Here is a 22,394-nt window from a genome sequence, read left to right as displayed (position 1 = left end):
AAGGCGTCACGCTTCTATGAATTTGGTCAAGAACCATCAGCAGTAATTGATGATTTTCACAGTGTAAATCTGAAATATACCAATTTTAGTTTATGTGTCTAAAATTAATGCCAACAGTGGCTCCTTTGTCTCTCCCAGAGAATTGTTTCCCCCCCCCAAATTGATTTTTCTGTTCAATATCAGTTTCTCCTGTGACATTTCATGCCTGTTCCTCTGAAAAGCATACAGAATAACGAATGTTAAAATTCACAGTAAAGGATTCGGTGTGATAATTACCTTATTGCCAGTGATGGGTTTTATCAGGGTTAAATAGCATTTACTGGAACCGTCAGCAAGCTAAAAGCAATTACAAACAATTAAAAAATGAATGGAACTCTGGCACCCACAGACTATATCTGTTTTATACTAAACTTGGTGATTCGTTTTGTATCAAACTGAAATTTGGCCAAATCGGAGCCTATTGGGTAAAATCTGAGCCGAAATGCAGTCAAATAATGAACAAAAAGAACCGCGCAATGCAGAACATGTTCGGTTTGAGGTTGTTATTCTGAATTCCAACCTTGGCACCAAAAAAAAGAAATGATTGATGGGGAAAAAAGATGATTGATGGCTCGGGAACAGTCACTAAATCTTGAATTGATTCACAGTTTAAGTGAGCAATTGAAGGAAAAAAAGAGGATCAGTAAACAACAATCTATATGTATACAATATATACAATAAACAATATATATATATATAAAAATATAGATTATATTTTTTTACTGCTTATCATTTTTTACCCTCTATTTGTTAATTATTTATCTCTTGATCTGTAACCAAAGGGTTGGAAAGAGCTCCTATTATTGTGCTACAACATATATAAATATATATATATATAACTCATTAATAAACCTGCCATTACGTTTCCTTTTCTAGGTATTTCTGTTGTACTACTCAAGTCTATCCAGGTCTCTTTTGTTCATACAATAGGTACGGTTATATACCTACCATACTTGATTTACTCTCTGGGTGGCAGTTAGGTGGGTGTTATAGGTATGCAATTGAAGATTATACTAGCTTTAGTGTACTAATAATCTTAATTTTAGTAATGACAGGAGGCGAATATTTGCATATCTTTCTTTACTGAAAACTCCAGCAGCATAGAAACAGTAACAACCAATCAGAGAAAAGATATGGTGCCCATAAAAGGCCCTATGACATCACTTCCTCTTTCTTTGAAGCGAATGATAACCACAACAAACATAAACATAGTCCGTTAACAGTTCAACAAACGTAGTAGAGAAACAACTCCGGCAATTCCATGGTGAAACGGTATGGAAGATGAGACTTTGTCCCGTAGAGAAGACGTTCGTGCTGAAAGAAAAGAAAAAGGTGAAAGGTTTCTGGAGTGGTAACATGTCCGTATACCGTAAACATTACGAAAACCTGCAAGATGTTCCAGAGGATATTAGACTGTGAATCTATCAATACTTAAATAAACTTGCTAGTTAAGACATGTGATAAGGAGAAAGCATATAGTGCAATGAGTAAGACCAGGAATTCAAATATACAGTACTAAACATATACACTCCTAAGTGGTAATACAATCATAACATGCATGTCTTCCTGAACACTGAAACACAATCTGTATAGTACAACTCACCTGGGCGGGATCCAAAGGGTGGGAAATATTCGCCTCCTGTCATTACTAAAATTAAGATTATTAGTACACTAAAGCTAGTATAATCTTCAATTTTACCACATGACAGGAGGCTTCATATTTGCATTTTTAAAGCTTGAATTGACCAATGTGAAGGAAGCATGAGATGTTTGCCGAAAAGAGAACGTTCTAAACGTACTCTCTCGCGCTCAGTCCACGCAGCGAATAATGTCGGCTAGGGAAGCATCGGCCGAACAGGTTTGCGAGGCCGCCGTTCCTCTGACCGAGTGGCTCCGAAACAAGGTTCGACGCCTGTTAGAGACAAAAAACATCGAATGGGGTAGAGATATTGGTGTACCCTATTAGCGTTCTGACCACGCATAGTGTGGCGTCTGACACAAAGCATGGGTATGACCCTGAAGACGAAATCCGACTTAGTTCGTTTCGACATGGTAAGGTAATCCCGCCTGGCGTGGTGGAGAAACCATCCATATCGCAGGCCCCAACATCCGCCACCGTCTAAATGAGGCGAGGTCTAATAAGAGGACTAGTTTGGCTGAAAGTTGCTTCAGTGACAAACAAAGATTGTCCAGACATTCCCGAAGGAATCTCAGCACCACATCCACCTGCCAGAGGCGTGAATATTTGCGTGCCGGGGTCTCGGCAATTCGGCACCCCGTAGTAGTCGACAAACCAGTGTCTCTTGATCCACTGGTCTGCCCTGTACCGGAACGTACGCCGCCAATATGGCGGATCTGATCACGTTGAGGGGTCGATATGACCGACCCAACGAGACCAGGTGTGACAGAAAGTTGAGGATCAGTGGGACAGGTGCGGTAAAGGGATCAGTATCCCACCAATCATTCCAGGCCGACCAGGCAAAATATAGCCTTCCCTGGTGCCGGGAGCCTATGAGTCCCATAGGAGGTCTTAGTTGATGCAATAGGTCGTGAACTGACCAGGAGCCCCTGAAACCGTCCAGGCAACTAGTGCCAGTCGTCCTTCCATGACAAGGGAGTGGGCTTCCCCTCGAGGTCCCGTCAGAAGTAGAGGGAAGGTAGGGAGTAGTAGAGGGTCTTCGCGAGACATCTCCGGGCGATCCAGGAAATCACGGTTGGCCCTGCCCGAGGGTGCCATGAGCAGGAGCGATATCTTGTGGGTGTGTGTGTATCGAAACACCCTTGCTATTGTGGAGAATGGTTGGGTCACGTTAGCAGGGGTTCATCCATCGTCCCGTGTCCGAAGGAAGAGTCAAAGATGGTTTTGCCAATCCAAGTTGTATGTGAAGTAATCACCATCGAAATTCCATCCTCACTTCCGCTGACAGAGGGATCCAGTGGTCGTATGAGTGATCGGCGCGTACGTAACTCACCATCAGTCGTTGCATGGCCCTGTAGTGTAGTGGGCCAGGGAATATCGCATGTATGGAGGAGGAGAGGAGGGGAGGAATCCCACAATCCAGCGAGTATCCTGAGAGGAGACGCATCCAACCTTAGAGCGTGTCCAACAGTTATCCTCATAGAGGCGCTCTTTGCCGTAGACGGACGCGGAATGTAGTCCTCCAAGCCGATGTCGAAACCGAGGGACTGGCCCGATGCAGATGGAGAAGCGGTCTTTGTCTGTGTACAACAAAAATCCCATGGAGTCCCGAAAGTGAATGACAAATCCGGCCGCAAACGTAGCCTGGATTCGGAAAGAATCAGCAAGTCTTCCAGGTATACGAGGCATCGCATGCTCAAATTTACGGATGTGTGCCCTCACTGGTTACAATAGCTTCGCGAGCACCACGGAGTCGTAAACTGCTGTGTTTGTCCTCGCCATTGGAATCGGAAGGAGACTTCGGCAGTCCAGGGCAACGGGCACTGACCAGCGCGTCCTTGAGGTCCAGATGTGTAAACCAGGCTTTATCGCTTAGGAGGTCTTGTAGACGAGTTTCCTCCATCCTGAAGCATTGTATACCATGTAGGAGTTCCATTGATGTAGTCTCCTGGCTTCGTCTTGACCGAGGAAAATTTGTTGAGGAAGCCTTCCCTTCCAGTGCATGTTGAATTGCGCCCCTCCTGAAAAGGGTGCGGGTTTTCTTGTCCACGAGGCGTTCCTGTTCCGCCAGTGTGCGTAATGGGGGTGAAGGACCTGAACGGCTGTGATAAAAACTCTATGACATAGCCTGGTACTGTCTAGTGTAGTAGATGGAAGAAGTATGAGGACTGTGTATACGATCTGGAACCTGTCGCCCAGAAGCGGCTGATGGCTCGGTTCCGCTACCGACCAGTCCTCCCAGAAACACCTTTGCCCGTAGGGGTGTGGAAGACTTGTTTTAGCGAGGTCCGGGTTAATTTAGCGTGGTGAGTAAATTCACGTGTTCCTTGAGTACTGCAATGAACACTACGTTCGAATAGTAGGCCATGTGCTTTAGTGTGTTGTTGATGCGGCCCAGTACAGATTTGCGTCTGTCGGCGTATAGTGCGTCCTTTACGTTGCCCAGGAGACATATCGAGCATTGAGCCCATTCTTTTGAGGAGGTAGGGTTGAGTTGTGTACCCTGGGGTACTCTGTCTTGAGGCGTGCGCATCCTTCCATCCCTCGAGGGTTGTGCAGCCAATAGTGTTCGTTCTTCGGCTACTCTGGTTTAGTGCCGACTACTGTTACCTCTGCCTCAGTCGCCGTCACAGAGTAAGGTTTCCCTAACGTACTTCGAGGAAGTGTGGGGAAGGTCTTGCCGTTCCATTTCCTCAGATGGTAAGCTGTCTCATCTACCATGTCCAACGTACGTGGTGGGTAATAGTCTTCTTTGTCGGAAGATTGTGGCGGACGGGGTTTGGATTCCAGGTGTTCCGCTTATTTGGTCTGTTCGATGGGCGTCTTGCCCTTGACCTTAGTGGTAGGCAGGGCCGGACTGGCCCACCGGGATACCGGGAAATTTCCCGGTGGGCCGCGGCACCTGGGGGCTGCTCTGGCAATGTATGTGCCACCGGGTGGCCGGTCCGGTGGCACATACTCTGAGGGGGCCGGCCGGCAGGCCGGTCGGCCGGCGGCCGCATTGCACGCTGGAGCCGCCGGACCGGGAGCCTCGCCGGTCCGGCGGCACTCCTAATGCTGGGGGCTGAGCCTGAAGGAGGAGGGAGGAGCATGTCTCTGTACCATGCTCCCTCGCGGTTCCCACAATTCACAGCACAGGAACCGCGAGGGAGCATGGTACAGAGACATGCTCCTCCCTCCTCCTTCAGGCTCAGCCCCCAGCATTAGAAGTGCCGCCGGACCGGCGAGGCTGTATCGTGGAACACGCTGCCCCCCCCTGACTCCTCTCAGGTAGGAGGGTGGGGGGGCAAGAAAGAGACAGATTGGGGGGGAGAATTGGGGGGGGCAAGAAAGAGACAGATGGGGGGGGCAAGAAAGAGACAGATGGGGGGGGCAAGAAAGAGACAGATGGGGGGGGGCAAGAAAGAGACAGATGGGGGGGCAAGAAAGAGACAGATGGGGGGCAAGAAAGAGACAGATTGGGGGGGCAAGAAAGAGACAGATTGGGGGGGCAAGAAAGAGACAGATTTGGGGGGGCAAGAAAGAGACAGATTTGGGGGGGGCAAGAAAGAGAGATTGGGGGGGCAAGAAAGAGACAGATGGGGGGAGGGGTGTGTGCAAGAAAGAGACAGAAGGGGAGGGAGAATTGGGGGGGGGCAAGAAAGAGACAGAAGGGGAGGGAGAATTGGGGGGGGCAAGAAAGAGACAGAAGGGGAGGGAGAATGGGGGGGGGTGCAAGAAAGAGACAGAGGGGGGAGAATGGGGGGGTGCAAGAAAGAGACAGAAGGGGAGGGAGAATGGGTGTGTGTGTGCAAGAAAGAGACAGAGGGGGAGGGTGCAAGAAAGAGACAGAGGGGGAGGGAGAGTGCCACAGGGAAAGGAGGGAGAATAGAGAGACAGAGGGGGGAGAACAGAGAGACAGAGGGGGAGGGAGAGTGCCACAGGGAAAGGAGGGAGAAATAGGCAGAGGGGGGAGAATAGAGAGACAGGGGAAGAGATATGTGGGGGAGAGAGAGAGAGACACACACATGGAAAGGGGGGAGAGAGACAGAGGGGAAGAGATATGTGGGGGAGAGAGACAGATGGGAAGAGATGTGTGGGGGAGAGAGAGAGAGACACATGGGAAGGTGGGAGAGAGACAGAGGGGAAGAGATATGTGGGGGAGAGAAGGGGGAAGAGACAGAGGGGAAGAGAGACACAGGGAACGGGAGGAGAAAGAGACAGAGGGGAAGAGAGATGTGTGGGAGAGAGAGACACAGGGAAAGGGGGGGAGACAGAGACAGAGGGGAAGAGAGAGACACACAAGGGGAGGGGGAAGAGAGAGACAGGGAGAAAGGAGAGAGACACACAAGGGGAGGGGGAAGAGAGAAACAGAGGGAGAAAGGAGAGACACACACAAGGGGAGGGGGAGAAAGGCAGAGGGGGAAGAGAGAGACTGGGAAGGAGAGGGGAGACTCCTCCCCCCCCCCCCCCCCCCATGAGGCTCTCCCCTGGTGGTCGCAGTGTTGAGAGTGAACTCTAGGCCCATAGACACACTACCCCCACACACACACCATACACATGCACACATTACAGCCCCCCACACACACATTCACAGCCCCCCCATACACACATTTCCCCACACACCCTACGCATTCACACACTACACCCCCCCCCACACACACACATACACTGAACCTTTCACACACACACTGCACCCCTCACACATTGCACCACTGCTCCTATACCCTACTACAGCCCCATATCCCAGCAGACCCCAGGTAAGTTGTCAAACTGTTCTTAACCCCTTAAGGACCAAACTTCTGGAATAAAATGGAATCATGACATGTCACACATGTCATGTGTCCTTAAGGGGTTTTAAACGGTTTGACTTCTTACTCTGTGAAGGGGTCCCGGCACTCCTTGCACCATAACCACTACACAGAGCAGTACTGGTTATTGTACATGGATTTTTTCCCCTCCCGGGATCAGGCTCTGGATCCTCCAATGGTATATGACATGTATATTAATGTGTGTATTAGTTATATACATATATATATATATATATATATATATATATATATATACATACATATATACATATATATATATAAATATAAAAATATGCCTTTTATATTTACAATAACATATTTAAAGTGAAGCGCGCACCCACAGGACTTCAATATAAATAAGATAACGTCAATTTTTTACAGTTGTGCCGTACATACGTTCACTATTTCAGTCCCATTACCAAGCTTTCCTTAATATGTCAAGGTAGTTGGACCGAAACATTAATTACATGCACGTCTGCTTAAAATAAATCAGCACTTTTGTTTATTTTGAAGCCTATGAGTGCTTTTCTTTACGTTGGAGTAATAGTTTTTAATTTTAAGTTCTCTTTTCTAACTCTGTATCTGCACACTATGCTGGCGCGATGCATTATGGGGCTGGTAAATATTTTTTTCCAGGGCTGCTTTTAATTCCCAGTCCGGCCCTGGTGGTAGGGGGTCTGGAGCCCTTCCCTTGCCGTTTTGACTTGAAGGCTTGTGGGCCTGAGGCCTCCATCAAGCGGTGTGGGGTAGAGTTCATAACAGAAACTTCTCCACTGAGGCCGTTACTGCGGCGTTTATCATTGTCTAGAAACGTGTGAACGTTGAGAGTGTCCACCATAACTCGATCCCGTCCTGTTGGGAGATAGCGGTCGTCAGTGGGAGTAGTGTGTGGGGGTCATCACGTAGGGGTGTTAGGCTCCTGGTAGAACTGGGGATCACCCAGGTAGAACGGTTTGGATTGCCTGCTTTAGTTTGTCTGAGAGTATGAATACTCATGTCAAGTGTAGAGGGGTCACCTCTATAAGTTTAATCTGGCTACTGAGAGCCGCGGTGCAGGCGTGACTGGCTGGTAGAGGTGTTGGTCTGGCTAGCCGGGTTCACCACAAAAGTACGCCAGAGCTGTATGCACGTTTTTTAACTATAGTGGCCTATTATATATAGGTGTGTGGGGCCTGTCTCCATAAGGTCTGCAGCCGCAGGACCCATGTCTATTAGGCTGGTTTCATCCCAGGTGGCGTGCCATGGTAACCCAGAGGACACCCACATCATAATTATTGGCACCTTACAAACATTGCATGCTTATCTGGGGGTCATCCCAGGTGGTGTGCCATGAAAAATTACCCAGAGGACACCCACGTTCAATATGTACACTAGGCACGGTAAGTATACATCTATGTATCCATGTGAAGGGTACACCGCAATACAGTCAGTTTCCTTAGTGATCCAGCTGTCAATCCACATCCGGCATGGTACTGTTGCCTTAATGTAAAACTGACCGGCAGTGTTTAAACATCCATACGTGTCTGTAGTAATCAGTGGTAAAGTTGAGGCGTAGGCCTCCGTGCGTATGATCGGGGTTCACCCCGGGTGGTGTGCCGTGGTAAACCAGAGGACACCCACATCAAAGGTACTGGTCTGGCCGTGACCTTGCATGCATATCTGGGGGGTCACCCCAGGTGGTGTGCCATGAAAAAATATCCAGAGGACACCCACATAAATTTGCACCAACAGGTACAGTAATACAATATGACCCTCTGCAGGGTACAATAATATAGTATGCCCTTTGTAGGGTACAGTAACACAGTATGCCCTTTGAAGGGTGCAGTGATATAGTTGATCTTGTTATAGGTACAGTATATGTTTGTATAACAACTGTGATATTGTATGGCTTCACAATAATACATAGATTGTGTGCATGCTCAACATATAATCGTCCAGTGTAAGGCACTCTGTGAGGAATATCCATGAGAATAAAAAATAATAATTGCATCAATCAACGAATGTGCCCAGAGCGGGGGACCCCTGAAGGGGTTAATCCAGATGTATCTCCTTTAATGCCTGCATGTAATTATTTGTTTGGTAAAATCTTTTACCAGAAAAGAGGACATTCAAATATATTCTGGTTTCCAAGTGCAGACTGGGGGATGTTATTTATACCCAATTTAATATGATGCATTAATAAAATTAAGGACTGAGTCAGCCCTGCTGGGAATTGAACCTGTGAGCACCAAGAGATGAGTATTCTTCTGATGAAGCATCAGCCCACTGAGCTGTCTCACTATACTTCAGACACTGTTGGCAGGCACTGTGGCAAAATACATCGAGAGAATACATGGAGGAAAAACTGAAAATCCAGCTTGCACTCTCCCATTGTTCACTGGGAGAGCATACACTTGTGGAGCCCGGCGGTCGGGTGAGTTCCCGATCCGCCGAGCGAGCAGGGAAGGCGGCCGTCGGGTATCTCGCGAGCCGCGAGATCCAAGATGGCCGCCGCCCGCATGTGAGGGTGCGTCGCGGATCGCGGATCGCGGTCGCGTGGTGCAAAGGGTAAAAGCAACACAAACGCTGACCCCAGCCTCCCTCCACCCGTCCCCATATAGTCCCCTGTGTAAAAGAAAAGGGCCGGTCCGCGAGGCGAGCGCGACACGGGTAGTCGTTGCGCCTGCGGATACCAGGCAATAAGGTGGAAATAAAAGGTGGGAAAAAACAGAGGGATACAGAGAAGGGACAGGAATAAGGGGGGCCAAGGTAGCAGGTGTTAGCAATAAATAGAGTAATATATAGTGGTATGTACAATCAGAAAAAACAGTGTAAATTAAGAATCTACCAGAGAGGTAAAATACTCTGACCTGATGTATGGCTGGAGCAGCAAAGAAAGAGGAAGTGATGTCATAGACAGGGCCTTTTATGGGCACCATATCTTTTCTCTGATTGGTTGTTACTGTTTCTATGCTGCTGGAGTTTTCAGTAAAGAAACATATGCAAATATGAAGCCTCCTGTCATGTGGTAAAATTAATGATGTAGATGCATTTTATGTTTCAGTCCCACAAAGTGCTCAGCATTTGAGCAACATCACTCTTATCTACACGATTCACCATTTCCCATAGGTTAGTGGTTACTGATATTCTGGCCCACATACAGTACTTATGTTATATTTTCTACATTACTAGGTACTAGGCCATTCAAGGCTTCTGCCAAGTCCTTTAGTGCCGGTTAAACCTTTGCTCAAGTGATATACCGGTAGGTATCTTTACAGTAATAATATGTATAGGGTACAATACGATATGAACATTACAAGCCTATCATTACTCTCATAGGTATTACAAAGGTCTGCTTCAACAGAACTCACACCCTTCTATAAGTTCATCAGGTACGTCAGTCCCCATTTCTGATCTTACCCTCCGATTCCTTGCTGTTTTTTTTGTAGATAGGTTCATACTGGCTGATTAAGAATAGGAGGCCACTAGTTAAATTTATTTCTAGGCCTTCTATGCCTTAGCGTAGTGGTCCTGCGAGGCCAGCACCCATCCTCACTCGGAGGTATGTTTACCCATTGGGCCAAATCATAGTCACCCATTCTATCTTATGCTCTTTAAGTCATCGAGAGGCCGTCACCCCGCCACAATGTTCTGTGGCCGCAACGCCAATTGTGCCAACTCATTGATAGAGCTTCTCAAGCAGCTTGGCAATTAGCTGGGTGTCAACTGTCATTTCTTCATAGGTAATGTTTCGCCGCTTGGCATTAGCTAGCCAGCCAGTGTAAGAGAAGCCCGGCATAACCTCCTAATTTTTATTTTAGTATGTCACAACTACCTGAGGTGGGGAAGAACTATCGATCCCCAGTACGCCAGCCAGATCGTACAGCCAAGTGGGTGACACTGCAAGTCCGTTATCCCTCAGATCCTGGACCATCCCAAGGATCACTGCAGAGCTACTCAAGAAAAACATCCTCTATCTGGCTACAGCTAGGAAAGCGGATTTGTACAAACTATTAAATACCCAGACCGACAACGACTGGTCAGGAGAGGGATCTAGTAGTGGCCAGTCTTCCGACCTACAGGCTGTTTTGTCATCAGTTCTATCCTCTTTGGGTCGAATGACAAACTGGATAGAATGGACTCCAAACAAGTTCTCTATCAGCTCCAGTTACCCCTTACTCGCCCATTCACCCCAGCACCCTATCGGGTAATACCCCAATTGGCCCGAAAAACCCACACATTATTAATCCAGCACACATGGTGCCAGCCAATATTAAAAAGGACATCTTGGAGGAAAAGGATGGAAACCTGTTCTCGATTCTTATTGCCTAACAAGATGTCCTGGAAAACAAGACATACGCATATGGCGACGTGTCGGTAGTTTTAAAACCTAGAGATCTCAGACTGAATCATAAATTGTCTATCCCTGAGTTTGTGCTAGCATTAGGGATTCATAGGGACGTGGTGTGTTCAGTCTACCCTGACAGAAGGGAAGAATTTGACCTTTACCTCCACAAGCTGGTGGACTTGGGGCACAAATAAATTATATCCAAAGCCTTACCTGTCAATATATCACTGCTACAGGAATTGTTGTACAACCACCCCTCACCACATCTGGTAGAATTTCTGGTGGCTGGGTTTACGGAAGGATTTCACACGGGTATCATTTTTATGCCATCAGGGATAGTCGAATGCAAGAACTTACAGACAGCTCTTGCTAACACTGTCAATGAGTTGCTACAGAAGGAAGTAGATCAAGGTTTTGTACGAGGTCCTTTCAGCTCTCCACCATTCTCGATATGGAGGACCAATCCCATAGGTATAGTTACTGGTAAGACCTCTAATAAACAAAGGCTCATCATTGACCTCTCTGCTCCTCACGCTACAACAACACCTAGTCTTAGCTTGCTCATTCCATCTGAGGAATTTTTGCTACAATACGCTACCATTGTTGTTTGTCACATCACCCCCATTTCCTGATCAGGTCCATTCTAAACATTAGCTGGATAGGGTGTATTTAAACTAACATTTCATGCTTGAAAAATAGAAGAAAATAGTCAACTATTTGTTCATTAATTTAAAAGAAACTTTCTAGATGCCCTTTCTACATGTACGTGTGCTAGCTTCATTGTTGGACTTTTGTAGTAGAGGTCGATGTGAGATAGTGAATGAAGATTTATTTGAAATGATGAAGAAAAGAAATTATAAAAACTCTATTAATAAATTTCTCTTTGGAATCCCACATGGAATAACGGTCAAATGGATTTAAAATCTCTGGATAAGCTAACTATAATTAATCTTGACATAATTAAAAGCAAAACAACCATGACTAATGAATCAATTAAACAGTTATTAATTTGAATTTAATTTAAGGAGATGTGCAAAAGAATCCAATTTTGATGGAAGTTAAAACTATGGTAGATGGCCTGACTATCAAAGTCAGTTTTAACCTCCAGCAACACAAACAGAAAATCAAAAAAACAAACATAGAAATTCACAGAGGGAGACAGAGACCACACTTTTACTGAAACAATTAATCTAGAATTTTACATTCACTGTAAATTCATCAGTGTTTTAATTCCATGGCCTGCTATTCATGAACACATTAAACTGCTCACAAATACGTTCACAAAATACTTCCCTAATTTTACAGTTTATTTATAAATTATATTCTATCAAACATTTTGCTACATTGCAATCACTTTTTCAAAGTCCAGCTCTGAAACTGTTAAGAAAATGTTCCTTACAACAATCACACCCCGCTGTTCGTATTGAGTTACCTTCATGCCTGGACACCTATGTTATCAAGAGTCATATCGATTATCTTGTAAAATGGTCTCTTTTATTACAGGTTGATGGAATTCTGTGTTTAACGGACATTCTTACCGATGAAGCCCAAAGTGAAGCTTGCAGAGCGGAAGCTGCGGCTGTGGTGGCGCAGATCACATCTCCACACCTCACATTTACTCAACATCTCAGCAGCTTCATTGAGAATATGGAGGAATTGGTCACTGCTCTGTTAAGTGAGTGAAGGGGCATATACAAAGATACTACGGACCGGGAGTGTGTTTCAGGATAATGGAAATCATCAAGAAGAGGTCAGAGAATAGGGAGCGGTTACAAGTCATAAATGATGGAGGAAAGATAAGTGCAAGAAAATAATCTTAATGCAATGAGGAGAAGTGTAGAACATTATTATTAATATTATTATTTATAAAGCACCAACACATTCTGCAGAGATGTGCAACTAACAAACAAGTGTTTGCAACAAGGCATGTTAGATGTATAGGAACAGAAGGTGCTGAGGGACCTGCTCAAACCAGCTTGCACTCTAAGGGGAGTGGTTGAAAGTGACACAAGAGGTATGGGTACAATGTATTTTACATACTGAAACAGTAAATTGCTAGAAGTATATAATGAATGCAAAGTTTTCCAAAAAAGAGGCAGTTGCAGAAGAGAAGGTGGGTTATTGACGTGTGGGGAGGGGATTTACATGCCTTCTAGAAGAAGTGAAATATCACAGATTTATTGAAGCATAGAGACTGGGTGAGTGTCTAATGGAGTGGGGAAGGAAGATCCAAAGGAATGGTGCATCCTTAGAGACATCTTTAAAATTAGATTCAGAGGTGCGAGTACGAACAGGGGATAGATGCAGGTCTTCAGCCCAACAATGGGTGTGAACATGTAGAGACAATAGTTTGAAAGCAAAGAGCAACTATTTCAGTGAAGTTCGTGATGCTACATGATATTCTTAGAATAGAAGAGTAGTATGATGGGGCAGTTGGCAAGGGTTTGGTGGAGCAGTTGGCAGGGTGTGGTGAAGGAGTTGGACAGGGTGTGATGGAGGAGTAGGATAAGGTGTGATGAAACAATTGGGCAGTATGCTATTGAAAATTTGGGAAGTATGTGATAGAACAGTTGGACAGTATGCTGCAGAACAGTTGGGCAGTATGCGATGGAACAGTTGGGTAGTATGTGATGGAACATTTGGGCAGTATGCTATGGAACAGTTGGGAAGTATGCGATTCAATAGTTGGGTAGTATGCGATGGAACAGTTGGACAGATTGTTATGAAACAGTTGGGCAGTATGTGATGGAACATTTGGGCAGTATGTGATGGAACATTTGGGCAGTATGTTATGCTAGTTGGGCAGTGTGCGATGTAATAGTTGGGTAGTTTGCGATGGAACAGTTGGGTAGTATGCTATGGAACAGTTGGGTTGTTAGCGATGGAACAGTTGGGCAGATTGCTTTGGAACAGTGGGGCAGGGCTTGATGGAGGAATCGGACTGAGCAGGCTGTGAAGGATGAATTGGTTAGCATAAAAGAGAATTGTAATATGGATTGGTTAAATAGGAGGATAAAAAGAGGCATAGATATAGGAATAATGAAGACATAACAAGTATAACAGTTTTTCCAGGAAGGTAGGGGGTATAGAGTATGGAGCTGCATTGGAGGGAACAGTGAGACTGTAAGCATTGATGATTAGAAAAGTTGTGCAGTGGATAAGTTGGCTCAAAAAATTAAGATAAAATATAAATAGGTTTCCAGCACCCACAATATACCCAGGTAATAAGGTACAGAAACAATCACAAAACCGAAAAGTGCTGGTGCGCATACATATGTATAGAACCCCTCAAGTGTTGAGAAGTATTTACAAACAGATGATACAGTGCAAGCAAGTGTGATCCCTTATAGGGTGTCTACAAGCCCAGGTGTATACGTGTGTATACTTATAGCCTGTTACACTGTACAGTTGATATCTGTAGTTAAGGAGACAAAAGTACGGGGGAGGGAACAGAGAAAGCACTCCTAGTGCAATACAATTATTAAAATTTAAACTAAAATAAACTGTCTCTTTAAGAATGCAACTCACAAATGTAGAGTGGTATGAGCCCCACTCTAAGCTATCTCGCCCAGGGAGGATCGAGGGATCTGATAAATGCTCCTGTGACTCCAGTGTCAGGCAAAAAAACATTTATTAAAAATAAAAACAACTGATAGTCAAATAGTAAAAAGCACAGTCCAGCTGCAGCTCACCACACCATGGGGAATTTGATAACAGTTCAGTGTAATCTCTCTCCTTCTGGGGCCGGTCCTGCTGGCTGGTGAAACACGGATATTGCAATTGACGTGAGTTGGTAAGAATGACATAGGCGAGGGAAGAAAGAAAGGATAGATATAATGGAATAAAAGGAGGACAAACGGCAAATAAATACCAAAGAAAAATGTGGGAAAAGTGGTATGCCAATTCTGTTTTCTGGCCATATAATTCAGATTCAGCAATGTTTTAACCAACTACTGATTTACATTTCCCAAATCTTTGCTGTTTACCGTTTACAATTTGCTTGCAGTTTTAATGTCTTTTTTAGGGTGTTTCTTGTATTTGTTAATCTATTTTAAATATAGGGCAAGCATGAATCACATTGCAAGAAGAATGAGTGGAAAAAAAAAAAACACAGACAAGAAATAAAACCAAACAAAACAACCACATATACATCTAATAATAATAATAATAATTGATAACAATGTTATTTCATTAGAAGGCAGTCATTCATCCTGCTGATTATTAAAACCTCCCTAATCGTAGTTTCAGACTATTTTTTCAATAATTCGTCATGGATCTTAACCCTTTGCATATTGGATAGATGCTCAAAGAGTTAATGTAGCTGAAACCCTATAAAAGGTGGCATTATTCCGCCACCTTAGCGTTTCCTATCCAAGACTTGTTAAGATACAAAATAAACATAAATAAACTACTGACACTAAGCTAGTTGTGAAAATAACATTGGCTTTACTCGAAGTATACGGCTTTAGGGAACGTTTTGGCAAAAAAAATTCAAAGTTGCCTACATTTATGGTGTTAGCAAATGTTTGTACATCTAATAGTCAATTTCAGTGAAACAGAGAGTCATTTGTGTGTCTAATCTGTAATCATACGCTGCAAAAAGAGGAATTATGGGCCCTTTATGCATTCAGCTTGAATTGCAGCGTATTATGTTTGTATAAGGCCTCGCTAGTTCTAGTTAATGACTCTAAACACAAGTCCTATTTTTCAGGAACAAAATCTCTAGAGTCCATACTCTATCAAAAAACAGCATTGTTCTACGTTTAAAAACATTGGCCTGGCCGTCTTTTTTTTTTTTAAGTTTGATGGAATTAAAAAAGGAATACGGCTTTTCTATTAATGGGGAATCAAATTGCTTACTTTTTTTATACAAAAGGCAACATATTTCTCAGCCTCATTTAATAGGAGTGCAAATGTCAAAAACATGCAAATTAGTTAAATAAAATGCAGAAAAAGCAAACAGTTTAGTCTTATATAATTTTACAATTTAATAATATAATTTAAACATTTTTTAGCATTAGGAAATAACATAAAAAGGCTGCGCCAAGGAAAATCAATATATAAATGTCAATATGGAATAGATAATTAGTCCAAATAAAAAAGAAAGTCTTATCTAGAAGGTGCTCCTATGGAGAATGAGAGATCTGTAGATGCTTGGTCAGAGAAAGGGTCCTCGCTGTTCTTCTTCTTGGAAATTCACTCGTATGTAAAAGATAAAACAAATACAAAACAGGATAGTGCAGCACGTCTAATAGTGAAGTTGATAAAATATTAAAAGTTGGTATAAAACTCACATTTGTAAGAGCTATAACTCGCTCTAGTGTAGAAGGCGTACAGCGGTACAATCCCCGCTTATGGGATGTAGGTAAAATTTCCTCCGTCAGTGGTGTTTTCCACGCTCAAAGATAAAAGAGAGACAACCAATAGTGCTCACTGGGTAAAAATAGTGAATATAAAATACATAAAAATGGTACTCACAAGAGAGGAGCAGACCGACTGCTCCTTGAAGATAGCGCTGGTGGTATTATCCCCACCTCGGATTACTTGGAGTCCAGGATATTAAAGAATGCCAGGTAACAAAATAACTTATAGTGTAAAAAAGATAAAAAAGATAAATGGCACTGAATAAAAAGTGTCCAAATAATCTGTAATATATAAAATACACGGTAAAATTTCCACAATATGGAATATGCCTTATGGAATATATTGGCGAAACGCGTTTGTGGAAATTTTACTGTGTATTTTAGATATTAAAGATTATTTGGACACTTTTTATTCAGTGCCATTTATCTTTTTTACACTATATGTTATTTTGTTACCTGGCATTCTTTAATATCCTGGACTCCAAGTAATCCGAGGTGGGGATAATACCACCAGCGTTATCTTCAAGGAGCAGTCGGACTGCTCCTCTCTTGTGAGTACCATTTTTACGTATTTTATATTCACTATTTTTACCCAGTGAGCACTATTGGTTGTCTCTCTTTTATCTTTGAGCGTGGAAAACACCACTGACGGAGGAAATTTTACCTACATCCCATAAGCGGGGATTGCACTGCTGTACGCCTTCTACACTAGAGCGAGTTATAGCTCTAACAAATGTGAGTTTTATACCAACTTTTAATATTTTATCAACTTCACTATTAGACGTGCTGCACTATCCTGTTTTGTATTTGTTTTATCTTTTACATACGAGTGAATTTCCAAGAAGGAGAACAGCGAGGACCCTTTCTCTGACCAAGCATCTACAGATCTCTCATTCTCCATAGGAGCACCTTCTAGATAAGACTTTCTTTTTTATTTGGACTAATTATCTATTCCATATTGACATTTATATATTGATTTTCCTTGGCGCAGCCTTTTTCTGTTATTTCCTTTGTTTTATTATTTTCTAAGGGTTTCTGAGGGATTCCCTTATAAGGTTGCTGCCTTTTTGTTATTTAGCGCTTACTCTCTTCCCCTGTTTTATTTTTTAACATTACAACAATAATGCTTTCTAAAGGTTGAATGCAAATATCCTATTTCAGCTAATTCAAATCTATCAGGGAAAGACATTTAGATTATTTGCAAATGAAATAAGTCTGCTCTTCACTCATTTTTAACCAAAATAAATCCAGCTAAAGAGACAGTACGGGGCCTCAGAAACCCAGGAAATGTAGTGGTTTGGCAAATATTGCGATGTGTATGCGAGGCATATATATTGTGTTTTGAAGATTGTTACGTTTGTTTGTTTGGTGTATGTTTCGATGTGAAGATTGTTACGTTAATGGTTTGGTGTATGTTGCGATGTCAAGATTGTTATATTTAATGGTTATGCCTATATTGCGATGTAAAGATTGTTACATTAATGGTTTGGCGTATATTGTATTTTGAAGATTGTTACATTTAATGTTTTGGTGTATGTTACGATGTGAAGATAGTTACATTAATGGTTGGACGTATTGCATTTTGAAGATTGTTATAATTAATGATTTGGTGTATATTGCGCATGAAGATTGTTACATTTAATGGTTTGATGTATGTTGCGATACAAATATTTTTACATTTATTGGTTTGGTATATATTGCAATGTGAAGATTGTTACATTAATGGTTTGGCGTATAGTGTATTTTGAAGATGGTTACATTTAAAATGTTTTGGTGCATGTTGCGATGCGAAGATCGGTACATTAATGGTTTGGTGTAAGTTGCGATGTGAAGATCGTTACATTAATGGTCTGGTGTAATTTGCGATGTGAAGATCGTTACATTAATGGTTTGGTGTAAGTTGCAATGTGAAGATCGTTACATTAATGGTTTGGTGTAAGTTGCAATGTGAAGATCGTTACATTTAACGGTTTGGTGTAAGTTGCAATGTGAAGATCGTTACATTAATGGTTTGGTGTATGTTGCGATGTGAAGATCGTTACATTAATGGTTTGGTGTATGTTGTGATGTGAAGATCGTTACATTAATGGTTTGGTGTATGTTGCGATGTGAAGATCGTTACATTAATGGTTTGGTGTATGTTGCGATGTGAAGATCGTTACATTAATGGTTTGGTGTAAGTTGCAATGTGAAGATCGTTACATTTAACGGTTTGGTGTAAGTTGCAATGTGGAGATTGTTACATTAATGGTTTGGTGTATGTTGCGATGTGAAGATCGTTACATTAATGGTTTGGTGTATGTTGTGATGTGAAGATCGTTACATTAATGGTTTGGTGTAAGTTGCGATGTGAAGATCGTTACATTAATGGTTTGGTGTATGTTGCGATGTGAAGATCGTTACATTAATGGTTTGGTGTAAGTTGCAATGTGAAGATCGTTACATTTAACGGTTTGGTGTAAGTTGCAATGTGGAGATTGTTACATTAATGGTTTGGTGTATGTTGCGATGTGAAGATCGTTACATTAATGGTTTGGTGTATGTTGTGATGTGAAGATCGTTACATTAATGGTTTGGTGTAAGTTGCGATGTGAAGATCGTTACATTAATGGTTTGGTGTATGTTGCGATGTGAAGATCGTTACATTAATGGTTTGGTGTATGTTGCGATGTGAAGATCGTTACATTAATGGTTTGGTGTATGTTGCGATGTGAAGATCGTTACATTAATGGTTTGGTGTATGTTGCGATGTGAAGATCGTTACATTAATGGTTTGGTGTAAGTTGCGATGTGAAGATCGTTACATTAATGGTTTGGTGTATGTTGCGATATGGAGATTGTTACATTTAACGGTTTGGTGTAAGTTGCGATGTGAAGATCGTTACATTAATGGTTTGGTGTAAGTTGCGATGTGAAGATCGTTACATTAATAGTTTGGTGTATGTTGCGATGTGAAGATCGTTACATTAATGGTTTGGTGTATGTTGCGATGTGAAGATCGTTACATTAATGGTTTGGTGTATGTTGCGATGTGAAGATCGTTACATTAATGGTTTGGTGTATGTTGCGATGTGGAGATTGTTACATTTAACGGTTTGGTGTAAGTTGCGATGTGAAGATCGTTACATTAATGGTTTGGTGTATGTTGCGAAGTAGAGATTGTAACATTAATAGTTTAATGTGTATCATGATAAAACGATTGTTATATTGAATGGTTTGGCGTATATTGCAATATGAATATTCTTCCATTTTAATGTTTTAATTCCCAGAGCTGAGCCAGGAAGCCTCATCCGCAGAAGTTTTCCTGCTTGCGTCAGCTGCGTTGGCTAACATAACGTTTCTCGATACGCTGTCCTGTGAAATGCTACTTCAAATGGATGCCATAAAAATCCTCATGACTGCTTGTTTGGACAAACAGAGGGTTAATTCATCTTATGCCAGAGATCAAGTAAGTCAGTTATGCTTCATTTTATAAAAATAACAATACATAGATAATATAATAATATTACTGTGTGGATATGTATACCTTGTGAGTGGGGGATTGATTTAGTTTAATTGTGGCATTATCTTTTTTTATTGGTATGTGGCATTGTGTTATTTTATCGGTATGTGGCATTGTGTTATTTTATCAGTGTGTGGCATTGTGTTATTTTATCAGTGTGTGGCATTGTGTTATTTTATTGGTGTGGAAAGTTGTGGGCAGTGTGTTATATTATTGGTGTGTAATTTTGTGAGCAGTGTGGTATTGTGTTATATTGTTGGTGTTTGGGAATGTGGGTATTGAGTTATATTATTGGTGTGTGGGAATGTGGGTATTGTGTTATATTGTTGGTGTTTGGGAATGTGGGTATTGTGTTATATTATTGGTGTGGGAATGTGGGTATTGTGCTATATTATTGGTGTGTGGGAATGTGGGTATTGTGTTATATTGTTGGTGTGTGGGAATGTGGGTATTTTGTTTTATTATTTGTGTGTGGGAATGTTGGTATTGTGTTATATTATTAGTGTGTGGGAATGTGGGTAATGTGTTATATTGTTGGTGTGTGGGGAATGTGGGTATTGTGTTATAGTATTGTGTGTGGGAATGTGGGTATTGTAGCGGATTGGTACCGGGCTGTCCTACAACATGTATGGGAATAATTGTATTTGGTCATATTGCTAGTTTAATGTGTGTGAACATGCATAGAAATCATTGTATCCGGTTATATTGGTAGTTGAATGTGTGTAAAGTACTGTATTCCTCTGGTTGTTCGGTAGAATCATTCGAATGAAACAAGGGAATGAAACTACCGAACAGCCAGACCACCCTGTGTAAAGTGTGCCTTCAATTACCGTTTGCAACAATGTTGCAAACGGGTAATTACCTATTCGTGCAGTGTGGTCTTTGTCCTCTGGGTGGCCGCCATTCGGGATACGAACACGTGGCGGCGGCCATCTTAAACTGCCGAACAGCGGTGTTTTGCCGTCGAGTGTCTGGAACTAAAATCGGACACTTGACTAGGCAAACACCGCTGAGACCTCCATACTTCCAGAAATTCGTATAGAAACTACCGAATGACCCGCCGTTCGGTAGAAAGAACCCCACAAACAAGGGAATTCATTCAAACCCTCTCCAGGCTCTATAACACAGGCAATTCGCCTGTTTTCATTCCCTTGTTTGTGACCGACCGCAGGGCCAAAATGCATGGAACTGTTTTCGGATACTTTACCCCTGCGGTCGGTCAATACTTTAAAGTCCCATAACTCCCGAACGCTTTATCCGAATGGGCTGATTTTAAAATATGTTGTTCCTCCAGACTAGGGCTATCTGGAGATATTGGATTTGTGGATGTACCCCAAGTATTTAGGGTACATCCAAAACTTGGGTAAAACTATGTACATGATAAGGGGATTATGATGCTAGAGGAGGGGAGGAGATGTGTGGGAGGTTACTGTTCACAGATTGGATAATGTCTTAAGTGATAGAACCTCCTCCCTTGCATGGGAGAGGGCTTTATAAGGAACTGTGGAATAAAGCTTGTGAGTACTACTCCTGAAACTGTGTGTCGTCCAGTTATTGGGATTGCGATGGGGATATTGCTGTATTACTCTACCTGCTAGAAACCTTGCCTGTGGACTTATCATCACCTTGTTCCTGAGCCTCACTGGGATCTCTAGTGGAGAATAGCTGTGAAAGATCGGCTCTCCGCTACAGGTATTGTGTTATATTACTAGTTTGTTGGAATGTGGGTATTGTGTTATATTATTGGTGTGTGGGAATGTGGGTATTGTGTTATATTAGTGGTGTGTGGGAATGTGGGTATTGTGTTATATTACTGGTGTGTTGGAATGTGGGTATTGTGTTATAGTATTGGTGTGTGGGAATGTGGGTATTGAGTTATATTAGTGGTGTGTGGGAATGTGGGTATTGTGTTATATTGTTGGTGTTTGGGAATGTGGGTATTGTGTTATATTATTGGTGTGGGAATGTGGGTATTGTGCTATATTATTGGTGTGTGGGAATGTGGGTATTGTGTTATATTGTTGGTGTGTGGGAATGTGGGTATTTTGTTTTATTATTTGTGTGTGGGAATGTTGGTATTGTGTTATATTATTAGTGTGTGGGAATGTGGGTAATGTGTTATATTGTTGGTGTGTGGGGAATGTGGGTATTGTGTTATAGTATTGAGTGTGGGAATGTAGGTATTGTGTTATATTACTAGTTTGTTGGAATGTGGGTATTGTGTTATATTATTGGTGTGTGGGAATGTGGGTATTGTGTTATATTAGTGGTGTGTGGGAATGTGGGTATTGTGTTATATTACTGGTGTGTTGGAATGTGGGTATTGTGTTATAGTATTGGTGTGTGGGAATGTGGGTATTGAGTTATTAGTGGTGTGTGGGAATGTGGGTATTGTGTTATATTGTTGGTGTTTGGGAATGTGGGTATTGTGTTATATTATTGGTGTGGGAATGTGGGTATTGTGCTATATTATTGGTGTGTGGGAATGTGGGTATTGTGTTATATTGTTGGTGTGTGGGAATGTGGGTATTTTGTTTTATTATTTGTGTGTGGGAATGTTGGTATTGTGTTATATTATTAGTGTGTGGGAATGTGGGTAATGTGTTATATTGTTGGTGTGTGGGGAATGTGGGTATTGTGTTATAGTATTGTGTGTGGGAATGTGGGTATTGTATTATATTACTAGTTTGTTGGAATGTGGGTATTGTGTTATATTATTGGTGTGTGGGAATGT

General features: G+C 42.4%; 1 protein-coding gene across 1 annotated transcript in view; it reads left to right on the top strand.

Moving 5' to 3' along the window:
* Positions 1 to 22,394, top strand: part of INSC (INSC spindle orientation adaptor protein) — a 170,639-nt gene that overhangs the window by 135,080 nt on the left and 13,165 nt on the right. Inside the window, exons 8-9 of the mRNA XM_063438881.1 lie at positions 12,299 to 12,470; positions 19,428 to 19,606. Coding sequence (XP_063294951.1) covers positions 12,299 to 12,470; positions 19,428 to 19,606 — 351 coding nt within the window. The remainder of the gene's footprint in view (positions 1 to 12,298; positions 12,471 to 19,427; positions 19,607 to 22,394) is intronic.

The sequence above is a fragment of the Pelobates fuscus genome, chromosome 12 (genome assembly GCF_036172605.1).
Source record: "Pelobates fuscus isolate aPelFus1 chromosome 12, aPelFus1.pri, whole genome shotgun sequence".
Taxonomy (NCBI): Eukaryota; Metazoa; Chordata; class Amphibia; order Anura; family Pelobatidae; genus Pelobates; species Pelobates fuscus.
This window is presented reverse-complemented; position numbering and strand designations above follow the sequence as displayed.